This window comes from Alligator sinensis, unplaced genomic scaffold (assembly GCF_000455745.1).
Source record: "Alligator sinensis unplaced genomic scaffold, ASM45574v1 scaffold1178_1, whole genome shotgun sequence".
NCBI lineage: Eukaryota > Metazoa > Chordata > Crocodylia > Alligatoridae > Alligator > Alligator sinensis.
Window position 1 is genome coordinate 851,623 of NW_005842596.1, and position 21,650 is coordinate 873,272.

A 21,650-nucleotide genomic window follows, 5' to 3' on the forward strand; every position below is an offset into this window, starting at 1 on the left:
CAGGGGTCCCATGCTTTCACTTGTTTCCCTTCTGCTCCCTACATACCTAAAGAAGTACTTCCTTTTGTAAGTTCTTAAAGATGGAGCAGTAACAGCCCATACTATGCTGTGCTGGTTGCACATGGTTATTTTTCATTGCTACGTCACCATAGCAATGCGCTATAACAAGGGAGTGTGTTGCTATGATGACGTAGTGGTGGCATCACGGTTTTTGCCAGTGGATGCTGATGCACCCACAGAGTGATTAATTTATATGCCTGTAAATATCTGTCTAACCAACTATTCACAGCTTTCTCTACCAACATCTATGGTAACTAATCAGTTCATGAGTAGCTTTCAGATGCCCAGGGGTGTCAGTGCAATAGGGGGAAAATACATACATACATACATACATACATACATACATACGCACTGATTTTGTGGTGTAATCCTAAAATGGAATGATATATAAAGGCTTCTGGCCTCAGCAAAAACCTTAAAGGAAAAATATAAGTTAAGTGACGCTCTGGAGTTATAAACAGGTACTAAGTTTCTTAAAGTCTCTCCAGAATCCTATTTTCAGATTTCTTAATTGAAGTTCCTATTTCTCTTTCCTCTCCAGTGGCTGAGAGATTTTTTCTCCTCCTGAATGGTATCTATTTTGAATAGGTGTTTTCTTTGGCATCTTTTTTTCATTGTGGCAGACAAAACCCTGAACTTAAACAACTCATACGGGTGGAAACCAGCATCTGTTTGGAGGCCATATGCAACTCAAGATAAACACAAGGGTCCATCCAGAAATTGCTGACTGCAGTTACTTCCTCTCTTACTTGTCAAATTTGGTTCATACCAGAACTGTGCTAATTTTTTGATGTTGCACATGGGAACAGGACTGCATTGCACTAGTGAGCAGGAAAGACATGGTGAATTTTAATGAGAAAAGGCATCAGAAAAAGTTAAGTATGCTAAAGGAATTGTGAAAAACACACTGAAATGTGAGGTATATCCTGGGATAAATTAGACCAGCTAAAATGGACCTGCCAAACATGCCCACAGCAAAGCTTAAGAGACAGCTGAACTTTTCAGAGCTTTCAAACTTCTTAGTTTCAGTAACTTCAATTTAAAGGGGAAAAGAAATCCTACTTTAAAAATATTGTGTGTCCATGTACCCCAGCCAAAACAAACATCCTTAGACATTCAGGGCCTGATTCTGCTGTCCTAGCTCAAGAAAAGCTTCCCTCATAACCAGGTTACAGTGGAAACAAGCTCTTACCTGAGAACTGGCTCTTCCACAGATACTATTTAATTTGTGACATATTAAGGAAAAAACATAGAGCACCTTACAAGTCTAAAAAGATTATGGGAGTAATCACTGATTCAAAACCCAGGAATCTTTTCACTGAACTTCACTGACTTGAGCAGGCCTCAAATCACGAATGTCTAAACCAGCTACTATTGTAGAGTCAACAACATTTACATGTAGTTGGTGTAAACTGTTACTTACTCTTCTTCTGAGAAAAGCTGTCCCGATATTATGTTTTTAGTCCCAGGTGCATAATTCCAAACGGTCTCTGTAATTCCAAAGTAGTATTCTCTGGTCACTGCCCAGATTTGGCAACAGCAACAAGCCAAAAAGCAGATTAGTAAGAACAGCTTCATTTTGCAGTTACCAACCTTGTGGAAATGATAGAGTAAAAGAGGAGACAGACCCGCTTTCCCTTTATAAGATCATTAACCCCCCACCCTGCTTCTATGTGCCTTGGTGAACACAATGAAAGGTTGCACAATGGCTGAGCCCGCTGTGTTGTCAGAGTAAACAGGAGTTTTTGATTCCAGTAACTTGGTGAGTTTAAGTGAAGACATAGAGAAGAGATTTACTCAATGCAATACAAATCTGGATTTTAAAGAAATTGTAAACTACTCAGGTTAATGTGTGTTCATTTTTAAAAAGACTTGCAAAGACCTAAATGACACTAAAACTGTTTAATTTTGTTTTCAATGTTTTGCTTTTCCCCTCTAATTTTTATTCCTATCATGTTAAGACTATTTAGAACCTTAAAATCAAAGGTGGTGTCAGATTGATATTTCTGGCCCTGTGTTGATCTTCCAAAATAGAATTAGAAAGGAGTCAGGCCATGGAGCAGGAGAATGGAGCTGAGGGGTGGGCAGGTTTTGCTGCTACATGGTCCCCTGCCCTTCTGAACCCATACAAGCTCCTCTGCTACACCTTTGGAGGCCTGGTGCTCTAGAGCTTAGTCTCTTGCAGAGCATCTCTGAGAATGTGAAGACCAGAAACTGTTGACATTGACACAGAGCTCCACATCTAAATCACGTGCATTAGTCCTTAGAAGTACCATTCATCTATGGTCCTCCATTGCAGCCCTACAGAGGTAGGAGTTGTATACAGTGTTGCAAATAAGAGAATAGCAGCACTCTGCTGTGGGAAAAAATTGGATCTCCCTTTGTCACCCTACTTGAGGTTGGTGGTGTGTTTTTAGCCTCCCACCTTCTCTGCCCAAATGGAAATGTAGCTGTAAATCCCAGGGAGTGATCTGTTTGCAGTCCCCTAGTCCCATTCTTTCTCTTGTGAGCTATTAAGGAGGAGGGAGCAACATATCCTTTGTTTTCAAAAGTAAAATAAAAACAGTTCTGCATAATCTACGTGCAGGATAGTGTGTAACTGCAAGGCATAAATTATGTAGAATGGCCAAGATCATCTGGTCTTCTAGCTCTGATGAAATTTTTCTACTAAATATAGCAGGTTCCATTGTCCAAGGTTTGGCCCTCTGGCAGGGACCTTTCGCAAGACTGGCCACTGCAATGGATATTCCAAAAGCTCCTAAGTAAAAGCTTTGTGGAACTTGTGCTTCTAAGGGAAAGCCTCAGCTTCAAACATGCTTTGTGCAGAAGTATGCAGGATAGCCTTAAATTTCATGAGCTGCTGTTGCTGCTGCAGTGGAAAACATACCCTAAATGGTTAGGAAAATAAAATATTTGAACTTCAACTCACCTTGAACTAAACACCTAAGAAAACAGAAATATTAAGTAATAGAATTCATATTTATTTGTCAATGTCTGGCTATAACCAGACCTCAGAGGTACCTGAATCTATGATTAACTTGCACAGTTTCCCCAAGTCCTATGACCCCAGTGATACACTGGAAGTTGGCTCCCTCTTTCTGAATGGAGGTCAGTGGCCTCTAAATCAATTTCTTACAGTTTATAAATACCTTCACCTGCCACTAATTCACTTCTCTCTCTCTCTCTCATTCTCTTTTGAAATTCAGAGTCATTTTTCAACAATGAGTTCAGTGAGTAGATGGGTCCACTGTTCATCTGGTTGTTTTTTCCCCCTGCTCTTGAGTTTGGCAGAACAGCCACATAAACAGTCTCTTGAAGTGGGAAGCATCAGGAACTAAATGGTCCCTTAATTTAGGCTGGTCATTCCTTGGTTTGCAAAACAACACAGGCAACTGGTAAGGGGAGCATGGGGGGCACATCCCCCCCGCCCGAGATAGGCCCCGTGACTCAGCACCGCTCAGGACAGGGCAGTTTTTGTGCCACGTGGGCTGGCAGTGTGTTGGGGGGTCACTAAGCCACAGCACAGAAGTACAGGAGTGGATATGGGGCTTTTGGCCTGCCCCTGGGCCTGCCACAAGGCAATGTGAAGATACTTGTCTGTGGATAAGAAGGGTTGTGAACTTTTCATGTTCACTAAACTTTCTGCATCTTGCTTTGATTTAAACAATATAAATGTGTAGTTTATGTGTCCTTGTTGAGAGTAAATATGGAGCCAGGAGACATAACCACAATCAAAAGAAGAGCTGGAAACCATCAGTCCTTCTCGGCTGTACTAAGGAAAAAATCAAAATCCAATCATGCTGACCCCTACCAATTGTTTCTTATGGTTTATGGATATCCTATCGGGAGCCGTGTTTTTTTTTCCTCTTCTCAAGCAAATTCATGTCATTTCAGTTTATTAGACCATATATAACTGATAGAGAGGCATTAAATAACATTTCCCTCTATGCCACTTACTGTAAAAGTCCTTTAAAAATTTCCTTGGTCTCATTCAGTGTAATAAAAAGCATACCTCCCAGTAATGCCTACATGCATAACAAGATAAGCCTATATTACAGTCTTGGTTAAGAGGGAGCCCACATACAGTACTTTGTTTGTTTCTTTTCCTCAATACAAAGGAGTCTTTTACCTAGTGAAGGTTTTGTAATTCCTAAGGGTTTCAGCTCTGAACACCCATGGCGTAAGAGATCTTTGCTGTCAAATGACCAAGAACATCTAAATTATTCTGAAATTCTCCAAAAACTGACAATTCCATTGTGTTCAGAGTTGGAAACTGAAATAAACAAGACCTTTGACTGGAACAGTGAAGAGATCTTGTTTTTTTCTCCTCAAATATTATACCCAAACATTCATCACCTTACCTATTCACGACCCTTGGAGTAGGGCAGTGGTCTCCAACCTTTTTAAGTAGGAGATCACTTCTTGAAATAAAAAGCAACCCAAGATCTACCGCATGCCACTCCCCCCACCCCCGCTGTCCAGCAGGTCAGTCTGGAGGGGGGTGCAGATCAAGGCGGAGGGAGAAAAATTTATTTGGAGGCATGCCACCCCAGCAGGTAAGTCTGTGGGGGAGTGGGGAGGGGAAAGGGCCGTGGGGTTGTGGGGGGCAGGGCAGATAGAGGCTCCAGTGGTGAAGGAGGGTGCAGGGCACAGGCAGGAACAGGGGCTAGGGTGAGAGGGGCCCACACTGGGCCAGGTGATGGGACAAGTGGAAGCCTGGGGGGCACATGATCCCTTCCCCATTTGCCCCACCACCCAGCCCAGCTGGGGCCCCACTCCCCCCAGCCCCTGCTCCTGCCTGTGCCCTGCTCCCTCCCTCATTGCTGGGGCCTCGATCTGTCCCACCCCACAGCAGTGAGGGAGGGAGTGGGGCTGGGGCAGAGGCAGGCCCTGCACAGCCAGGGCATGGGACAGAGCCATGAGCGGCTCATTCCCTTCCCCATTTGTCCCACCACCCAGCCCAGCTGGGGCCCCACTCCCCCCAGCCCCTGCTCCTGCCTGTGCCCTGCTCCCTCCCTCATTGCTGGGGCCTCGATCTGTCCCACCCCACAGCAGTGAGGGAGGGAGTGGGGCTGGGGCAGAGGCAGGCCCTGCACAGCCAGGGCATGGGACAGAGCCATGAGCGGCTCATCTGGGGGCATGGGGAAGGGGAGGGCACACACCCCAGGGCGAGGGCATGGGGGCAAGTGCCCATGGATCTACAAGGGGCAGGGCGGTCTGCTGCTCAGGCAGTGCTGGGCTCTTCCCGGCGGGGATGCTGGGCAGGGCTGCGCTCAGGCTGGATGGTAGGGGTGCTGGGATGGAGGTTGGGGGGGCTATGTCCCCCACTTACCCATAGCCCCGCTCCCAACACGGCTGCTGCCTGGCCTGAGTGCACCCTGGCCCAGCCCGCACCAGCCTGGCACAGCCTCCTAGTCCCAGGCTGCAGTGGCAGTCTTCCCTTCCCTGCACAAATCCTGGGCGCACAGCCCCCATGCCCTCGGGAAGGGAAGAGGCTGGGGCTGGGAGGTTGTGCTCAGCTCTTCCCAGGGAGGTGGGGCTAGGCTGAGCTGCGGTCAGGGTGGGCAGCAGTGGCACTGGGAGGGGGGGGTGAGGGAGCTATGGTGAATTTTTGGGTGACTTCAGCCTCTTCCTCCCCACCCCCCAGCCCTGTTCCCAGTGCCACCTCCACCGCCCGCCCTGAGTGCAGGCTGGCCTGGCCCCCACCAGGAAGAGCCTAGCACTGCTCCGGCCCCAGCATCTGGGGGCACACACCCCCCATGCCCTCCTGGGATGCATGCACCCCCACTTCTTATACCCCCCAGATGAGCTACTCATGGCTCCATCCCATGCCCTGGCTGTGTGTGCAGGGCCTGTCCCTGCTTCACTCCCCCCACAAACTGGCCTGCTGGGCTAAGGTGGGGGCAGCATGAACATGCTCAGCCTAACCCCCCTCCCCCTCCCCCGCCCCCGCCTCCGGCCGACTCTCTCCACGATCGACCAGTCAATTGCGATAGACTGGTTGGGGACTACTGGAGTAGGGCCACAGCATTACTCCAAGGTATGTGCTGAGGCCTAGGGAAATGACAAGTTGTACGGGTGCACAGGAAGCCAGTTTTGCACGCATTCCTCTATACCGTGCACCTCTGAACCTGCGATGCCACCTTGAAATGTGTTCTGGGGGATAACACTCTTGTTCCCTTAGACACCAAACTTAAACTTCAGGCCTTACAAGGCACGTTTACATATACTCTGGAGGTGGAGGGGGTGTGGGGCAGCTCTTCAATTAGAGCAGCAGGAGCGCTGGTGTGTCTCATGTATCAGCATCTTAAAAATGCACTTAAAAGTGGTGGCAGAAGCACCTGAACTAAAGCTCATTCGACAACCTTTAGTTCAAGCGCCCCCCACTGCCATTTTGAAGTGCAGAGATGCTGATACATGAGACACAGGAGGTGCCAAGCTCCAACAGACTCAATTAGCTGAGTCTGCTCCAATGTGCTGGAATTCCAGTGCATTGGAACAGCCTTGCTGCTCGTGCACAGGCACCCACAGATGTGAGTCCAGTTCTTTTCCTTAACACTGGCTACCTGTTTCTGACACATCCTGGCTTGTTTTCTTACCTGCTTTTATCAATGTGTGCGCTACCCCAGTACTCTCTAATTTATATCCACTTCTCATGAAACACTCCTCGAGAACCTGTCAGGGATTAAATCAGTGTTACTTGAAGAAGAGAACCCAAATCCTGCAAAAGTCAGTAGAGAATGACATCCCATATATTAGGGGTTTCTTTCAAAATATTCTATAAAGGAACACAATTTTCTATTAAAGTCAATAGAGTGGTTCCAAATCTCTGGAGAAATGATGTTTTTTAGTCTGGGGTTCTTTTATCTAAACGGACTTGAGTAGCTAAGGAGAAAGGAACAAAAACCTATTAGGCATTTTGGTAACATGCTGCTGAGTCTTGACCTAGGTCTTTAGATAGAAACTGTCTTTCTGAGGGGCAGGCTGTTACTCAAACTGAAGTTTGTGCTTGATTCAGAATCACTGGTGAGGCTTTTTTTTTGGGTCTGTGTTCATGCAGAAGCTCAGACTAGATGATCATAGTGGTCCCTTCTAACCTTAAAATCTATTAGTAACGCTGGAACTGAAGCCTCATCTTGTATGCTGAAGCCAATGAGCCTAGCATCAGGCCTTGAATGTCTGAAGTATTCACAAATTCTAAATAAGGAAGACAAAGAGGTCATGTGAAGAACAGATATACAACATTTTCTTTATTGAAAACAATAGTGGTCCCCTGGGAAGGCAGTTCCACAGCACTGTGCTTCCCCATAATTGAAACTGGAACTGAATAGCAAAATGAAAGATACACCATTAGCATTGCCCCTTTTTTATATAAGATGATGCAAATGTTCTATTTTTAGCTATTTAGAACAATTAAAATAACTAATAAAAGTACATGCCACAAGATTAATGTGGGTAAGAGACAAATTGTAACAGATGGGAAATTTGTTTTGGCACCCACGAATTTACCAGTAAAGGCAGGAGAAGGGAGTCCCTTTTAGCAATGAAGATTTTTCTGCCACATTCAGATAATCCCAGGCTGCAGAAAAAAATAGAAAGACATCAAAGAGATTAACATTTTTACTTTGCATTATAATATAGAAGTTGTACAACAGCAACACATGCTCATGGTACTAAATCAATAGCTTCCTGAGAAAGAGAAACAAAGGACCCAGATCTGTGCCCAGAGGAAGAGAGCAACATAATTGTTCAGTGAAATCAAGATCAGATTGATAGACTGAGAACCATCTCCTCCTTTCAAGAGCACAGTATTGAAATACTGACATTCCTATGCTGGGCTGTTACAAAGGAGTCTCTATCTCACTCTAGTCTAGGCATTTTATTTCCTGAATGATCCTTTTGTCTTCTTTCTTGATTTTCAACATTTCATAAGGGGGATTGGTGCCCTGCAATGTCTCCATCTTCCGCATGTTTTGCCTATAACTGCAGAAGATTTTGCTTTACAGGCCAAGACAAACAAGCTGGGTTTTTCCTTCCGTTCTTGTGCTGCCTGCCAATAGATTTTTGATGCAAGAAACTTTCTAGAGGAAACTAGTGATTTCCACAAAGACAAAATAAGCAGGCAGCTGTGCTGTGCATGTTCTGCCTATGATGGACATGGACCCTGCATAAGAACATGAAGCGCTACCTAAACCTACTGAATGTAGTCACCATTGAACTCTCACTTCTAGCCCTACCAAGCAGTGAAATGTACCCTGCACTCACAGATGTTGTCTGCTATGGCTGAAAATGATTTGGCACCATAATGCCAACCAGTGTCACAAAACTGATGTCATTCACCCTGAAGGGACCAACTGTAGGGATACCTTGGTTCCTGTCACAAGGGCCTACTGATATGGCACCCAAAAAAAACATATCAATATGGTAAAGTCTGGAGTGGCAATGCTACCCTTTGCCATGAAACCTGCCTGATGACAAAAGCAAAACCTATGCTAGAAGGCCGGTGTCATGTATTCTTTACATGTTCAGTACTGATGCTGAATTTTCAGGGTAGCCTGTTCCCTCCCAAGCTCCCTGATCCAAATTGGAAGGGCTTTCAAGTGAGTAGTCAGAAATCCCTGCATATCCTAAGAGATTTTCCTGTGGATTGAATACTACCTGCCAGCAGTACCTTCACTACAGGACCTGGTACTAGTGTTAGCTTTCCAGTAACAGGTGGAGTACATGTAAACAAAAGCCCAGATCCTCACTGTTTTCCAACATCTGAGTGTATGTCTACAGCTCTATGGCAGAGGGTGCTGCCTCACTGATGACAAAAGAAGTCCCATCCACACTGCATGTCTAGCAGCCCTGAACATGAGGCAATGAGGATGCCTTGACAGCACATGGGAAACCTAGGTCTTGAGCAGGTGCCTGGGCCACCTCTTGGGGCTTCCTTGCAGCTGCCTTTTAAGATTCCTGGGCAGACACGTGTAGGCAGGGCTTATTTCATCTGTAGCAAGCTGTGCTGTAGACATGCCCAGAGTGAAACTGATGGAGCAGTGCTGATTAACACCACCTGAAGCCAACAATGCTCCAGATATTTTGTTACCTGGATAAAGACAGAATAGGTCCCACAGAGTATTCGTTTTAACTCAGCAATAGCTTTGAGGAAGCAGATGATCACTTGAAGTCCACTTAGTGCCATTAGAACAGAGAATAATATGATGTTCCATTTCACTCCATTAGTGGGTTCGGTGCACTGAGACCAAGAAGTGTAATTGATGAGGTAACTAGCAGAGAAAGAGCAATATGAGGAAATTAGATTTGTTAAATGTGATTAATTTTAACACTTGATAATAGTAAATCCAACAGTCATGATAGGAAATAATAAAACCTATTTATTTTGAGATCTGGGAGCCCAATCCTGGTCTCTGTTATGCTACTGATGTAAATCCTGAGCAGTTTTGTCAAACCTTAGGGAGTTATTAAAGATTTTTGCTGATGTAATGGGGACCAGGATCTGGAGCAGAGTTCCTAAAATAAAAGTCCTCCTGCATCATTTACTTCACTGCATCTTCTGCAAATACCACCTGATTTTAAGAAGAGACCACTTAGAAGACTTCTGTTTCATGAAAAGTAGACAATTTGCTGTTGATTAGTTGTAACTGAGGTTGATATAGTTTTATTATCATTTAATAGGAATGCTCAATTATTGTTGTTTCCATCTGACAGGTGCATGGGATGGTTGAAGGCACTGCCTGAAGGAGTAGCACCATCTTGCATATCCACTGGGTCAATAGGGCTATGCTTTGCCTCCCTGCCACCTCTATATGGTATGTGATTGACTTTGACCACTGCATCATCATAAGATGAGTAAGATGGTGCAGTGTGGTGATTGGTTCCAAGAGCAATCACTGCAATTATATCTGTATTTTTTTAAATACATTCCTGGCTGGTTTCTCTTTCACCAATACTAAGTTACATGATTTGGACTGAATCTGGAATCTTTTACTCTGCATCTGGCCCTTCATGGTCAAATCAAGCTCTTTCTTTATGAATTAAAAATGGAACATTAATATGTGTAGTAGCCATGGTGATAGTAAAGACAATACTGATGGTGTTGACAGAACATCATAATGAAAACAACTTCATGCAAGCACAATTATCTACTTTATAAGTCTCTTCCTTAAACTACAATAGACCTAAATGGGAGATAGCTGCACCTATATTTTTAGGAAACAATCCTGCCTTGTCAGGTAATGTGGCTCTTCATTTTTTGTTGTCTGAGATTCTATGACTGATCAAGAGAAGTTGACATTATTGCAATGAAATATGTACATATTGTATAATTTTTCAAAAGGCACTTCAAAATATCCATGTTCATGGTTGATACAAGCTGCAGATCTTGATTTGACACATGCCTGGGATCTCAAGGGCATGTTATTTCTGAACAGTGCAGCACTGTGTAGATCTAGTGTGGGTTCCTCTACCTGGCACTGCACTGTGCAATACAGACATCCTGGGTGTTAAGTCTGCAGGATGAGTTGAGCTCTAACCTTTCTTTGTAAAGGTGCAAAAATATTTGTGTTTGTGTCCTGGGCACAGTAATAAGGTTGAAACACCTTTGTCTCAGTATGGTTTGAATAAGCATGCAGCTATTCCATGAGTATAAATTTAGTGTAGCCTTTCTTCATACTATCAACCAGGTGATCAGACTGACTGATAGCAGGGATAGTGCAGGGCTACACACAAATTCAAAGTGCATTTCTCTTCTACTCTTTTTATATATTAGAGGTTCTTTTATTGAGCACACATCGTTGCATATGACTATTGATTGATTAATGATCTTTACAATTAGCCTTTATGTCTACTGTACCCAGTTTTGGTTGTTCTACATACTTTCCTCATGGTCAATCCTGTTTGGTACCACACACCTTTACAATCTACTGATTAACTCACTCAATCACAGTGTTCCCTATTACCCCTGCTTTTACCATACTTCTATCTACTCTCACAGTTTGTGCTGATTCTAGCCATCTCATGATATTTTTCAGCAGAATCTATATGTTGTGAGGTATCCTTCTGCCTTTCACAGAACTTTAGACCTCCGGGCTTTTAACTCTTCTGGGTCTGTCTTATGGCTTACAGTGATAATATGGAGGTAAGTTAGAATTTAGCTGTAAAACATTCTCTGAAGGATCTTTTTTAGCTTTTAGATTTTATGTACAATTTTATAGCAGACACATTTGTGTTTCTTACCCCCCTTCAGTGTCTTTGAAGAGGTACTCCCAGCCAGTTGGTGTATTGCAGAATGGGCCCTGCACAAGCCCCAGAGTAGAGATGATTACACTGTATCCAGAAAAAGCAATTCCAAGCAGGGCTAACACAACTGAAATGAAGCTCTAGGTTGAAGACAGAATGGGATAATGTGTTCAGCATGGGCAAATAATTGAACAACCATTAGACACATTGCCCTAGTCAATTTAGGGCTGTGCGAAATTTCACTGGCAGTTTCGTTTCAATGCTGTTTTGACTCGTTTCGAGCTCAAAACAGCAAAATCGAAAGGAAACAGAGAGCTTCGAAATAGACTCAAAGTGAAATGAGGCAAGTCAAAATGTTTTGAAATAGTTGAAACATTTCAAATTTCAAACCTCAGGCTGGGCTTGCCTGCAGGGAAACAGAAACTAAAGTAAGGAGAGGGAGGGGGAAGAGGGGAGAAGGGGCAGAAGGAGCGCTCTCATTATTGACTGTGTAGCTGGCCAGTGACTCTCTTCCTTTCCTGAGGTCCCTTCCAATCCCAGTGCTCTGGGGGAGGCATGGAAAAACTGCATAAAAGGCAGCATTGTTTGAACTGCCCTGCTTTCTGCCTTGGTGTCAGTTGAGTGAGGGCACACCTTAACACACACACAGTGTCACCCACCCATGTCACGAATTTTGCCTGTCAGTAGCTAGAGATGCAGGGCCCCAGAACCCAGACTCCCCCTGCACCTATCTCGACAGCTGGCAGGCTTCATGGCCACAGCAGGGCCTATCAGGCCTGCAGTTTTCACCCCCCTGTGCCCCAAGACAGACACAGTCCCACAAGCAACCATGTCATGAGTTTTGCCTGTCAGCAGCCAGAGGTGCAGGGCCCCAGAACCCAGAAGCCCCTGCACCTATCTCCTTGAAAGCTGGCAGGCTTCATGGCCTCAGCAGGGGCTAGCAAGCCTGCAGCTTTCACCCTGCTGCGCCTTAACACAGTGTCAACCATGTCACGAGTTTTGCTTGTCTGCAGCTGGAGGTACAGTTTCTCCCAAACTCCTGTACCTATCTCCTTGAAACTCGGCAGGCTTCATGCCCTCAGAAGGGGCTACCATTCCTGCACGTTTCATCCAAATCAGGCCAGAAATTACAAAGGTATAGGCTGTTTCGAGCTTCCCCATTATAGCCTATGGGCAAAACGTCGAAACAGCATCAAAACAGCGACACTGTTTCGACGAAATTAAACAGAACAGCGGTTTCAAATCAAAATGAAATTTGAAACAAAATGCTGTTCCGTCAAAATGCAAGCTGAAATGGAACAATGCCGTTTCACACAGCCCTACTAGTCATATTTCCAGGTTTGCATCACCCACCCACACACACATCACACAGTTTCCCAAATTCAGAACGATAAGTGTGAGGTGGATAACAGCTAGTCTTCCCTGGCAGTGGAATTAGGACGCTGCCCTCCAAGGGAAAATACTGAAATTTCCCAGATGTAAAGACTAATCACGGCCCGCTGGTTTTTTGGATTTCACTTTTGTAAAAGTGTTTACTTGAACGCCAGGAATACAAACATTTTTTACTTGTTTGCAAGCCACACAGCATCTACAAAGAAGATTTGTTTTTAAATGTGGTAAAATAACTCAGAAGCTGGAGCAATTCAGCAGGGGCAGAGAGACAAAGGCCATGAGTGGTTATCTTATCAGGCTTTTATTTCCCATCTTGCCCAAGTAGCAAAAGAAAGCTGGGCTTGCTGTAATCAGTTGGGTGGTTTCTACCCAAAGCAGGATTCTCTAATATAGAGACAGGAAAAAATGAGTTGAGCAGGGAAGGGACAAATTCTGAATATAGAAACAAAAGCAAAACCAAGACTCACCCTGTAAGTTTTGTTGCAGCTCTCGCTCTGGCAGCACTGGAAGAATGTGTCATGCTCCAGCAGTATCAGAAGAACTGCTAACACAAGGATCTGTAAGGGGGAGACTGTGAGATGAGTAGGAATTGCTGAAGATATTAGCCCTGATTCCTCCTCTCTTTAGAAGTGCCCGTGAACTGCTGCCATTCTGTGAGCTGAGGTTCTGTACCCACTTTGCACAGATGTGTATGACTCCAGGTTGTGGCGCAGGGAGAATTTGTGCCGCTGCATTTATTAGACTCTGCCTGCAGTAGATGTGCTCAAAGACAAAAGTGCTGTACCAGGACAGCAAGGCACTCCTGGGCCTGCTCTACACCAGTTTTGCAAGTGTAGCTACATTGGCTAGAGCAGAGGTGGCCCACTTGTTGCATGTGGGTCACAAGTGGCACAGGCAGCCCCTGTGTGCAGCAGATTGGGAAAGGGGTAGGCCAGATAATAGCAGCCAGGGCAGAAATAAAGCAGCAGAGAAGGAGATCAGAGTGGTACTTGGGGAAGGTGCAGGGATGCAACTGTGCCACCAGAATATATCTGTTTGCTTAGTTTTCTGTTTGCAGAGGAAAGACAGGAGGGCCCTGCCACCAGCAAACTTGTTTCTGTCTATGCCTCAGCTCCATAATATAGACAAGACTTTGGTGTGGCTGCTGCTAGACCAGCAAACCTGCAGTTTGTACCAGGATGGCAAAACTACCTTTCCCATGTGCTATAGAGTATAGAAGGTCAAGTTTGCTGGCATGACTGAAGCTACTCTGGGGCCTTCTTTTGGCTTGGTGCTGAAGTCAAGGATCAAGGTACTTACCACCATGCTGGCGAAGTCTGTACTGTAGGCACATGTTTAGATTAATTTGTTTGAGGACTTTTACTTTGCCAATTGGCCACCTGCCACTTCTGGATATTCTATTTGCAGTTGTCTATGGAGTAACTTCACTGATCAATTCTTGGACTTTAGAGCCTAATAGTTGCCAGCATTAAAAAGAAACATGCTTGGAGGAAGCGAGGACACTGGTCACTGTGTGGGGAAGGTGGGGCAGTGGGGGCTGGGTTGCGGTGGCCTCTGAAAAGGAAGAGGATTTCTTTCCTGTCATGTAAGGATGGAAGGAAGATGGCCTCTAAGTTTAGGAAAAGGGATAATGTAGCTAAGGAATTGACAACACCATTGTTTTAACCATCATATTGTGAAGATCAGTTTAATGCCTTAAAATACTTGCCACCACATGGAGCTCTGCCTATACCAGCACTCCCATCATAGCCACAGAACCAATGATAAATACCAGTTCAAATAGTCAGGGATAGGCACAGCTGGAATCTTGCTGCTGCCCAGTTTGTCCAGATCTTCAGCTACATGTATTTTTACCCCTTGTATTTCTAGGCCTCATTACACTTCCCCTAAATTAATCATTGCCAGATGTATATTTTACAAAGGACTGATGTCAGAAGAACAAGCTTGGTGCTACCACAAAATAAGGCCTTGTGCTTTCACCTTTCTTACTGAACATAATTTATATTAATATTAACACTGCCTAAATACCAAAACTTGGTATGCAGGTTAGGGTCAGTATTTCTTCATATGTGTATTGCAGACTGCGGTGATCAAGCACATACAATGAGGCAGGAGGTTAAGTGACACTGCTCATTCAGTAAGCAGATCTTATCTTTAGTAACACAGTAATAACAATGGTAAAAGGTTAAGGAGGGAAAAAGATACTGCTCTTAAAGCGTCACTGATTGTAACTGATCTAAAAATGCATTGGTCTTGTACGCTGCCAGACTTCTGCTATAGTGGTTCTAGCAGAGCCCACTGTGTTATGCACGGTGTATCAGAACCATACACTTAGTAATGCTAAAAATGATATGTTTTATGTAAAGCCAAATCCAAATAGATGGTTAATTCTACTCCACTCCCCCCGCCACCACAGCAACACAAGCTTAAGTTACAGGTTGGCATACAGAGCACAAGCCAACCTCTCAAGATAATGCACAAATCCAAACATAGTCACATCACTGTTATTCATCTGTTGATCAGTGCCCCAGGTTTGTTTTTGACCAAATTTTCTATCTTTAGAATTAGCTAAAATAATGTGTCCCCTGTCCCTGATCTCCCTCCCCCGATTGTAAAGCAGAATCAGAAATATGGCAAAATCTTAGCAGTCACAGTTCAATAAAATCCATAGAACCAGCACTTACCATCACACCAGAGAAACAGATTCCTTCAAAATGCCACACATAGTTGATGTGGTTACTGACATCAAATGAAGCTTTTCCATTGGGGAAGTATAATAGGATATTAACTGCAATGCACCAAAGTGCAAGAAGAATCAGCAGACAGCTCAAACAGCTGCCACACTTTTGTAAACCCATCTCTGGAGGACTTAAAATATTTTCTGTTCTATTGACTTTAAAGCTGCAAAGCCTTGCTCTCTTTTTCTTTTGATGTGGTCATTTCATATTCCTAGGGACCTGGTTCCCAGGGCTTGGTTTGAGTCAAGCAGTCCCACTGCTAAAGAAGAGCTTTGTTGTTCCTAGGATAAGTACAACTGGCAGAAGGGTCAGCCTTTGTCCTGTGCTGGAGTGTGGGGCTGTTTTCTTTAAGAAACTTTGTGTTTCTCTCCAAGAAGTATTCCCTGGGGACTCTCAGGCTTAAATGAGTGTCTAGAATTGAAAATCAGGAAGGAACTTCAGACTGAGGTATGATGCCACCACCTATAAGCACAACAATTTCCATCTGCTAGCTTACACGTGCATTACAAATTAACTAATCCTGACAATGGGAATGCAATCTTACTAACACTAACATCCTTTATGTATTTCTTATTCACTGTTTCACAGCTACTCTGTGGGGTAGATGTTTTATTCCTGTCCCTACCACTGACCTACAGACACTGGGTGGATCACTAAACCTCATGGCACCCGTTTCTCCTGGGAGGCTACATGTATTGTCTAGACAGAAAAAGTGTGTTGCCTAAGCTGCAGTGAGAGCCAGGCTTGCAGTTCAGCAGAGGCACTGGCTGAAGGCACCCTGGTAGCTTTACCTAATATCTGTAAACAACATGATCTAAAAGAGGAGAAAGAGAGGAGGGTGATGAGTCAGCTCATACATCTGGACTAGCCAGAACCAACTGACCAGAGCTTCTAGTTTGTGGAAAGTACTTTATCTTAGTACTTTGGTTTTGGTCTGAATTGGACCAGAACAAACAAACAAAAAAATTAAAATGTTTTCGGACCAAGATACTAAACATTCCTGGGTTGGAAAAGCCAGAACAATACGTTTTTGCAATGAGGTATCTTTGGACCCTATGAGTGCCCTGCAATCACATCAGAGCCAAGAACATCATTATCACTGAGCAGCTCTGGGGGCTGCCAGGATCTCTGGCTCTTCCCAGGCAGATTGCCCATGACCCACAAACCATGGGAGATCATCCCAAACATCCAGGCTCTGAGACATGGCTCTTCAGTAGGGATCCTGAAAAGTCCTGACAGTCCTGGGTTCAGCCATGGTTCTCAGGGGCTCCCTGCTGCAACTCCCAGGGCCTATACACTCTTGATTACAAAGCAAAGAACCTGGCAGACTGAGGCAGAAAGCCAGGCCAGGGCATAGCTCATGGAAGCCTGGGACCAGTTGCATATGATGAGCCTGTCCCAGAGCTGCAGTTCTCAGGAAGGCCTGCTAGGCCTGCTGCCCCTGTGTTTCCAGGAACATGGGTGATGTTCTAGGGCAAGCATCCAGCACAGGGACATTGGAACAACGGCTTGGCTGCTTAGTAAATGGCTCTGGCCTTCTTGTCTTGCCTTCTGTTTGTCAGAAATGACCAAAATCCAGCAAAGGTGCAAAAACTCAAAAAGGAAATTGGTATTGAATAAAAAATGCTGATCCTTCTGGAGGCCTATCAGGTTGTGCTAGGTGGGGGAGGGGAAGGAAGGGTTATCTTTAATCAAAGATACGTATGAACTGTTTTTTTCCTAGCTGTATAGTGACTCTAGGGTCCTCCCTTTAAAGCTGCTGCTGAGCTCTGCTGATATTATGCATTATTCATAGTAGTAAATAGCTCTAAGCATGACAAGTGTGCAGTATTAGTACTTACTGCGCCACTCTATCACACCCTTCCTTTGACACGAGTCTCACTTTCTTTACTCTGCACCTTCCTCCTTTCTCTAAGAGTCTCTCCTTTCCTTAGAGCTCTGGATTCCTTGTTATCATGTCTGTCTTATAAACTCAATTTTGACGTCTGGTCCTGTGTCTTTTGAATTTGGCAGCAAATCTCCCTCTGCAGCTTGGCAGGCCTGAATGGGATTCCCTTTCTCAAGGTTCCTCCTTAGGGCTCAGAGATGACACTTCATTAAAGCAAGACATAAGTCAACTATCCACAGGTTGGACCATTATTGAAGAACTCTGTAGCTTTTCAAGAACTTGTCCATTTTTTCTTTTAGGAACTTATGATAAAAAAATGTGTGTGTGCACCTTTCTAATGCAAGTTGCTGCTGTTCCTAGTCACAATCTGTTCTCATCAGAAGAGGGAGGACTATGCCTTTTGGCAAAATACAGCTTCACGCACAGGATTTTTTTTCTACACAAGTTCAAGAGGACACAATGTCATTCAGGAGGCTTCTACTCTAAATTCTGTAGATGCTACACCTGATCTGAGCCTACAAAAGGCTAACAAACTGTTCCCAGGAGTGCTGTGATGGTAGAACATGAAGTAACCATTTCCCAGTAGGTATTAGGCAAACCTGGCAAACACCATCATCAGTTTCTCAACCATGTTTACAAGTGTTGCAAGAGTTGTCCCCTGTTATTATCAATGTCACTGAGCTGATACCGATGCACTTACCAAAAACCTTTGATTACTTGCTGGGGTGAGTGACTCCTCTGCTATAATAGAATCAGACTTTATTTAAAGCAATTGTTGTCCAAAGTCTAACTACTAAATTTTCAATATGCAGAATGTTGTGCATCAACCTTTAACAGAAGCTATTCATTCACACATGACTATTCATCATGGTATAAGCTTTGCACATCAGGCTTTGCACTACCATTACTGGGATTTCTGTGCGAGTGTGAACCCCCAATTCCAATCTAATTTTATACCCCTGGGCCTTCTTTTTAGAGAGATTTTTGTTTTCCACTGATTGCAACTGTACAGGAGAAGTCATCTGCATAAGGCAGGGACAGTGCAATTCCAACATCATTTTGTATTTTACATTGTTCCACCAACCTCAGTTCTCTCTTTGAACTAAGATGTTCATTTGCCTTCAGTCTAATTCAAAAGAAGCACTGACAGTGTAGCTTAACCAATAGCATCCTCTAACATCTGCTTTATGTGAATTGAATAACGACAACATTTGTTTAAATGAATCAAGTATCTACAGCTGGGGCAAAGTTCCATCTGTGAAAGCCCTGTATTCCTTTGGATCTTTCCGTGTGATTAAGACTTCTTAATTTATTAGGCTCAAATGTATGCAGTATACAGTTCTGGCCATTGGCAGTAGTCTACTTGCATACAAGACTTCTCTTGACCTTGTCAAAAATGATAATGGTAGCTGGGAACAGTATTAGTTAGGATGATTGTAGCGAGAAATGCAATCTCTGAAATAACCCTTTTTCCTAAGAAGAACTTAGTGTAGGTTAAACATCATTTAACCTCTTTCCTAGGTTACAAAGTCAATCACAGTGTCTGTCAAAGGCTACCTTTAAAATAAGAAGCAAGTCACATCCCTACTTGTAGGCTGTCTAATGCCACCAGCTCATTCTACTGTTACTAGATTGTGGCATATCAGCCTGATACTTTCCACTGTGGTTTATGTTGTACACTATATTGCAAGTCATACCTCCAAAAGCATTCTTTCATAGGTAGGGACCTACCTAATTCCCAGAGGCTGCCTCTGTATTTTGTGGTCCTGTTGTCACATTTGGGTGGCATTTTTGTGGTAGAATGTGGTGGCTTGCCTGATGCCTCTAGCCAAGGGGCCCTGAAAGTCCTGCCCCTTCCTGGAGAGTGACAGATAGCCACCTGTCAATCTCCTGGGAGCAGGGGACTTTCAGGGCCCCTCAGCCAAACTCTTCTTCCTCTCCCCCCCTCCCTGTACTCCAGGTTGCCAGGGCTTCCCACCCTTTTCTGTTTGCAACTGCCCTTTTGTCCCCACATTGTCTTTCTGCCGTTTCCCCACCTTTTCATGGTCCTCACACTTTTTTGCAGGGACTGGGATTTTTCAGGGGGAACCTATCAAATTTGTGGTTTCTGTGAAACTGTGAATTCGGTAGTTCCCTATTCATAGCCTATAAAAAACAATCTTTTTGAATGTGTCTAGTTTCCAGTGCTGATGACTGTAGTCTGAAGTTTCATCTGAACCTCTGAGTCACCATCAGGCTGTGGTGAAGTGCTTGAGGACAATTACCATCCAAACCAAACAGGCAGCCGAGGTGCGTCTCTCAGGCTGGTTAAAAAAATGGACTTGGACAATTCACAGAAGGCAAGGACTGTGGTAGGGCTGTTCAACCTACCCCAGTAATTAGGATCACTCACTGCCCTGCGGTGGGAGACCTTCAGCTCCATGCTCCCAAATCAGACAGAACTGGGATCCAAGTATGGGGCTCTCAAGCCCAGCCAGCAGGTTATGGAGTGAGGATAAGAGCAACCAAGAGGAAAAGGTTATCATAGAACTGCAGCTCTCCTCCAAATTTCCAATTATTCATTGGGACTCAGGTGCTTAGATACCTTTTATGGGCTTATGGCCTTAGCTATGAATTTTTTTTTCTGATTATACACCACTACATCAAGCTGTGTGGATGCTTTTAATCCAGAATAAGTAGGGTTTTGTTGTTGTTGTAGCTGCTGTTATCACTTAAACTTCTAAATGGAAAACTGAAACAAAAGCCATTCTGATTCCAGCACAGCAGCATGTAGGTGGGGTTGGATTATACCAGTCCAATGATAGTGCTTTGAATTCATACCTAGGATTAATTTTTCCCATGTAGATTTGGCCTCAAATAGGAAAAGGCAGTGGCAAGAAGAGACTAAGACAACAGAGCTTCAGAAGGAATAAAACAGCAGAAGGGAAAGAAAACACTGACACCTTGTGGATGTTGTAATACATTTGTCAAAGAGGAGGAGCTTGGAAAAGCAGGTTATAACAACCCCATTTATATTTCCCATACCCATTTTTCTTGCAGGTTCTACCTCCGCCTCTCTCTCTGGGAGGGAGACAGGTCTCTTCAGCCTGTACCTGCCCAGTCTGACATTAATCTGTAGTTGGTGGTATTAGACCAACTTCATACCAAAAAGTGGTGCTCAAAGGTCCTAGTTTGACCCAGTCAAAGCAGCTTTGCCCCTCTGAAAGAGCTCCTCTGGGGGCCCTCAAGGTCAAGCAGGCAAGAGAACTCTGATAGGAAAAGCAGCTTACGCATGAAAACCAAGAGCTAGCATGTCAGTACAGTACCAAACAACCTGCATCTATATTACCATACATGCTCAGTTACTAACTTGCATTAAGTAAGCCAGATAAATCTTTGTAACAAGAAGGGACTTGGGTTTTCAGTTTCCGACGGAAAAATAGAAAAAAACCCATGGAATTTCCCTTTTACTGGAGAAAAACATGGGTTTTTCATGTTAACAGAGAAACACGCAGATTTTGCTCTTCACAAAGAGCTCTGCAGGCTGGCAGAGTTGCAGCCTGCAAGGGGCAGAGGGGAGAAGGAAGAGGGTGGCATCCTGGAGAGCAGTTCTTGCAGGTAAGTCTGGTGGGGAAGGGGGGTAACTGAGGCCCCCATATGGAGGGAGGGAAGAAGGGTGGGAGTTGGGCAGGGTTGGGCAGGAGCTGCTGACCAGCTAGACAATGCATGGGGCTCCAGGCCCGGGTTGCAATGCACAGTTGTCAGGTCCCAGTGGGAAGTGGGACAGGGCTGAAGGTAGCTCATCCATAGGACAGGGGAGTGGTGGGGGAGTGGGGCCAGCTCCCCACCACTGCATGCACTCTTGTGGGGGGCAGGGAAGATCTGTGCCCCCACATCTATGCACAGGGCAGGTCAGGCTGCCCATGGCAGGCTCAGGCTCCCCGACCCGATGCCCTCCCCTGGGGCCTCCACAGCCCAGCAGGAGGAGTGTGACATGGCAGGGCAGAGTGGGGCCGAGCAGGGAAGCTGCTTACCACTGCCAGCTCTGTGCTGTCCTGGTAATGCACCCCCTGCCTGCCCCACAACAGTGAGGGGCACAACCCCACATGGCCACGCTCACTGCTGCTGGATGGGTAGGGGGGAGCATGTTGCCAGGGCAGCATGGAGCTCACAGCAGCAAGGAGCTTCCCCCCGTAACCCCACTCTGCCCTGCCGCACTGGGTCCTACTCACTGGGCTGCAGAGTGCAGGGGGAGGACAGCAGGGTAGGGAGCATGAGCCTGCTCTGCGCATAGATTGGGAGGGCATGTGCCACCCCTGTCCCCCCATGGAGTGTGAGCAGCAGCAGGG

General features: G+C 45.0%; 2 protein-coding genes across 3 annotated transcripts in view; both read right to left on the reverse strand.

Annotated features, from left to right (window-relative positions):
* CP (ceruloplasmin) overlaps positions 1–1,962 on the reverse strand; it is a 38,061-nt gene extending 36,099 nt beyond the window's left edge. Inside the window, exon 1 of the mRNA XM_006032943.3 lies at positions 1,484–1,962. Within this exon, the coding sequence (XP_006033005.1) occupies positions 1,484–1,638 (155 nt within the window). The 5' untranslated portion in view covers positions 1,639–1,962. The remainder of the gene's footprint in view (positions 1–1,483) is intronic.
* Positions 1,963–6,661: 4,699 nt separating this feature from the next.
* TM4SF18 (transmembrane 4 L six family member 18) lies at positions 6,662–15,884 on the reverse strand. 2 transcript variants are annotated; one of them, XR_003096096.1, is made up of 7 exons: positions 15,381–15,884; positions 13,164–13,253; positions 11,302–11,444; positions 9,152–9,332; positions 7,570–7,639; positions 7,158–7,257; positions 6,662–6,735 (listed from the first exon to the last, which is right to left on the reverse strand). XR_003096096.1 is itself a non-coding variant. In XM_006032944.3 (5 exons), exons 1-5 carry the CDS (start codon positions 15,552–15,554, stop codon positions 7,625–7,627), a joined length of 603 nt encoding a protein of 200 aa, XP_006033006.1. In that variant the 5' UTR covers positions 15,555–15,882; the 3' UTR covers positions 7,290–7,624. The 2 variants fall into 2 exon arrangements, 1 of the variants encoding a protein (XP_006033006.1); XM_006032944.3 differs by lacking the exons at positions 6,662–6,735; positions 7,158–7,257 and having other exon boundaries at positions 7,290–7,639; positions 15,381–15,882.
* Positions 15,885–21,650: the final 5,766 nt, after the last annotated feature.